Here is a 4549-nt window from a genome sequence, read left to right as displayed (position 1 = left end):
AAGTTTATGAATTCTGAATTACAATCCTTTCATTTATTAGGTTTGATTATTTATACATATTAAATAAAAAAATTAATACAAATACAAAATTTAAGTCAAAGTTACTAAGTTCTGTCAAACCCGTAACTTCTATTGTGCCTCCGTCCCCAGTGAGAGAGTTGGGGTGAACTAATAATCATAGGGTGAAGCAATCAAAGTACAAACTATTTTTCCTTGTAGTTGTAGCACCAAAAGTTTCAGTCATATATAATTCCTCAGAATTCATACCACTAGGAAATATCCAACCAAAATAGTAGAGTAATTGTTAGATTACTAGAAGACAAAGGTTGATATTGTTGTTGGGCCTCTTATTGTAATTAGTTGTAAATAGATTTAGTAGTGGCCCATTCTAGTTTTGTATCAGTTGTGACTAGGCCACTGGGTCAAAAGCCTACTATTTATGTTTATTACTTTTGTTTCTATCTTTGTACAAGAGGAACAGATTCATTCTGAGATAATGGGAAATATTTGAGGCTTCTCTCGCCTTCTCGAAGCTTCTCTCAAGTGCAACACTTCACCTGCATTTTCTATTTCTTCTCTAGATTTACAACATCTAACATGGTATCAGAGCATAGATCCTGATGGTTCACTTTGTCTGCTTCCGATCGATGTTAATCATCTCGTTCTTCGTCGAATTTGGATTTTTTGTTGCTCTCATGCTGGATTAGGGTTTTGTCCGAATTTGCTGGAAGTTTTCGGAACATTTTTGCTTACTTCTACTGGATCTTCGGTTTTGATGGAGATATTGACTGATTTTCTGACTATTTCGAGCTAGGATTTTGACTTTTTCGAGCTAGGGTTTCTCCGTCATTTTTTGTTGAGCCGTCTGAAGCCTCTTCTTCGATTTTACAAGGTTGTTCTCTTTTCGGTTGCAAAAGAGGGGGTAAATCAGTTCTTCCTCACATTTCTTAATTTTTGATGAATGTTGGTTGGATAGTGTGTTTTGTTACCCTATATTTTCACAATGACGAATGATAATCATGTTATTACACCTTCCTCATCATCTACTGTGCCTCGCACTGTGTTTCATGAGGATGATTTTACGCATCCCTGTCACCCTCTATATGTGCATCCATCAGATGTACTAGGAACTTCTTTGGTTTCTAGTCCGTTTGATGGCACCTGCTATGACAGCTGGAGGAGAAATATTTTAGTTGCTCTCTCTATTCGCAATAAACTTGATTTTATTAGCGGTTCTTCTACAAAGCTGCCTCTTGGGTCTCCTCTAGCTCGCCAATGGCAACGATGTAATAATCTTGTTGTTTCATGGTTGATCAATTCTTTGTCAAAAGAGATATCTCGTAGTGTAGAATATTCTGAGTCTGCCAAGGAAATTTGGTGTGAATTGGAAGAGAGATATGGTAAGGCTGATGGGGCTAGAGTCTTTTAGCTAAAGAAAGAATTAGCCCATATTTCACAAGGGTCTTTAGACATAGCCTCTTATTTTAACAAAATCAAACAACTCTGGAATGAGATAGCATCCTACTAGATCAGAGTTTGTACTTGTGGAGGGAAAGCTGCTGAGGATGAAGAGCAGAAGGTTTATCAGTTCCTTATGGGTCTGAATGATACCTATATGCAGACTCACAACAACATTCTAATGATGAAGCCACTTCCATCTGTTGGAAATGTGTACATCATTCTATTATCTAATGAAAAACAGAGACATGTGTCTTCTGCCTCTTAGTTTTCATCTCAATCTGCTTTTTTCATGCTGGGACTTCTAAGCCCCCATTTCCTTCCAAGGTTTCCTTTGATGGGACCAGGAATTCTCTTATTTGCAAGTACTGCAAAAAACCTGGTCACTCAATAGATAAATGCTATAAGCTGCATGGATATCCTCCTCATTTCAAGTTCAACAAAGGACCTCCTCATCGCAGATCTGCTGCACATGTTGAGCTTGACTCTCATAGTGCTAATTTTGTGTCTGGTAGTTCTGTTGGTCCAACTGAGCATCAAGAATCTTCTGTGATACCTAGCCTCACCAAGGATCAATACTCCCAACTGATGACCTTATTACAACAATCCCAAATTTCTGCTTCCCCACACTCTCCACCTCTCTTGGCTTCTGCTAACTTTGCTGGTAAGCTCATGCCTTATGAGGGTGTTTCTTATGGAGCTTGTATGTTATCTAGTGTGAATGGCATTGTTTGTATAATAGACCCCGGAGCTACTGATCATATGACTTCTATAAAAAGCCTACTTTTTGACATAATCACTCTTCCCATTCCATATCTTGTGTCTCTCCTAAATGGGTACAAAGTTAAAGTCACCAATGTTGGATCTTTAGCTTTGTTCCCTGATTTAATCCTTCATAATGTCCTTTACATTCCCAGTTTCAAACATAATCTCATATCTGTTCACAAACTTTTAAATCATTGTGATGATGTTGTTCAGTTTACGAAGTCTGCTTGCACATTCCAGGGCCCTTCAGTGAAGAAGCCAGTGGTGCTTGGTAGGCTGGACACTGGACTTTACAAGCTATTTCAGCATGTGACTTCACCTATTGAGTCTACTCATGTGAACTATTGTTCTTCAGTTGTTTCTTCTTTACCTGTTTCCTCTTTACCTGTACTTTCTACTATTGATGCTGATGTGAATGACAATTCATTTGTAAATACCATACTTACTTCAAATAAAGTGAATAATTCTGATGTTGTTTGGCATTATAGACTTGTACATATACCATTTTCCAAGATAAAATTTATTTCTGATGTTAATTGTGAATTGTCTTCTAAACAGTCCTTCACTTGCCTTATTTGTCCATTAGCAAGACAAACTAGGCTTCCCTTTCATGATAGTTCCATTCAATCCACTCATTCTTTTCAGCTTATTCACATAGATACTTGGGGTCCTTACTCCACTCCTAGTCACTCTGGTGCTAAGTATTTTCTTACTATAGTAGATGACTGTACTAGGGCTACCTGGACACACCTATTGGGGGCTAAAAACAATGCTTTTGACCTATTGAAAGCTTTTATTTCCATGGTTGAAACCCAATTTCAAACTAGAGTTCAGATTGTAAGGAGTGACAATGCTTTAGAACTAGGTTCCTCTTCTTCTGGGGCACTTTTCTTTTCTGAAAAAGGTATCATTCATCAAACTTCTTGCCCACACACTCCACAACAGAATGGTGTGGTAGAGAGAAAACATAGACACTTGCTAGAAATTGCCAGGGCTCTTTTGTTTCAGTCTCATCTTCCTGTAAAGTTCTGGGGAGATTGTCTACTTACTGCCACATATTTGATAAACAAATTCCCTTCCCCCCTTCTAAAAAACAAGAGTCCCTATGAATTACTTTTTGGCAAGGCTCCTACATATTCCCATCTCAGGTCTTTTGGTTGCCTGTGCTACTCTACTATGCCTAAGGACCATAGAGATAAATTTCATCCTAGATCTATTCCATGTGTCTTTCTGGGATACCCTTTTGCCAAAAAGGGCTACAAACTTTACAATCTCACCACTAAGTCTTGTTTTGTCTCTAGAGATGTCATTTTTCATGAACATATTTTTCCTTTTCTTACATCTTCTCTTTCACCATCACCTTTATTGCCTTCTCCTCTTTCTCTGATCATTTTTCTTATGATTCACCCTCATCTATACCTACTCCTACTCATATAACTTCTGTTCCAATCACTTCTTCATCCCCCTCTATCCCACTACCTTCTTCTTTTATTTTACCTCCAACTCCTTCTTCTGATATTTCAGCTTCTACTCTACCTTCTCCTGTTCATGTTTCTTATGTTCCATCATCTAATCCTCCTCCTCTTAGAAGGTCTAGTAGACCTCATTCTGTCCCTGTCTATCTTCAGGATTTTGTATGTTCAGCTCTTCCTACTTCTCTTTCTACCCCTGCTTCTTCTAGCTCTGAGTCTCTATCATTCAATGCAACCATTTCACAGCTCCATATTCCTGAGCCTTACACTTACTCATAGGCTGTTGTTGTCCCTGAGTAGCAGGAGGCTATGAGGAAGGAGTTTGAGGCTTTGGAGGCTAATAGAACTTGGGATATTATTGAGTTACCCCCTGGTAAAAAGCCTATAGGCTGCAAATGGGTATAAAAAGTAAAATACAAGGCTGGTAGGACTCTAGAGAGGTATAAGGCCAGGTTAGTAGTTAGAGGTGATACTCAGGTTGAAGGGGTTGATTTTCATGAAACATTTTCCCCTGTTGTCAAAATGTCTACTGTGAAAACACTAATTGTTGTGGCTGTAAAACAGCACTGGCCCTTGTTCCAGCTTGATGTTAATAATGCCTTCTTACATGGGGATCTTGATGAAGAGGTTTTCATGAAAATACCTCCTAGTTTATCTGTTTCTCCCTCTTCTTCTTCTTCTTCTTCTCCTTTGGTTTGTAAACAACTCAAATCCCTCTATGGTTTGAGACAGGCTTCCAGACAATGGTATGCAAAGTTGTCTCAAGCTCTTTGCTCTAGAGGATATTCTCATTCTTTGAATGACTACTCCCTATTAAATAGGGGTTCTGGTTCTTCTTTGGTCATTTTAGCTGT

General features: G+C 38.5%; 1 protein-coding gene across 1 annotated transcript; it reads left to right on the top strand.

The window, feature by feature from the left end:
- Positions 1-1003: 1003 nt before the first annotated feature.
- On the top strand, positions 1004-3974 carry LOC107791162 (uncharacterized). The gene is made up of 3 exons (XM_075222329.1): positions 1004-1400; positions 1703-3127; positions 3748-3974. The coding sequence occupies exons 1-3, from the start codon at positions 1004-1006 to the stop codon at positions 3972-3974; spliced, it is 2049 nt and encodes a 682-aa protein (XP_075078430.1).
- The last annotated feature ends 575 nt before the right edge of the window (positions 3975-4549 follow it).

The sequence above is a fragment of the Nicotiana tabacum genome, chromosome 9, assembly GCF_000715075.1.
Source record: "Nicotiana tabacum cultivar K326 chromosome 9, ASM71507v2, whole genome shotgun sequence".
In the NCBI taxonomy this organism is placed as follows: domain Eukaryota; kingdom Viridiplantae; phylum Streptophyta; class Magnoliopsida; order Solanales; family Solanaceae; genus Nicotiana; species Nicotiana tabacum.
This window is presented reverse-complemented; position numbering and strand designations above follow the sequence as displayed.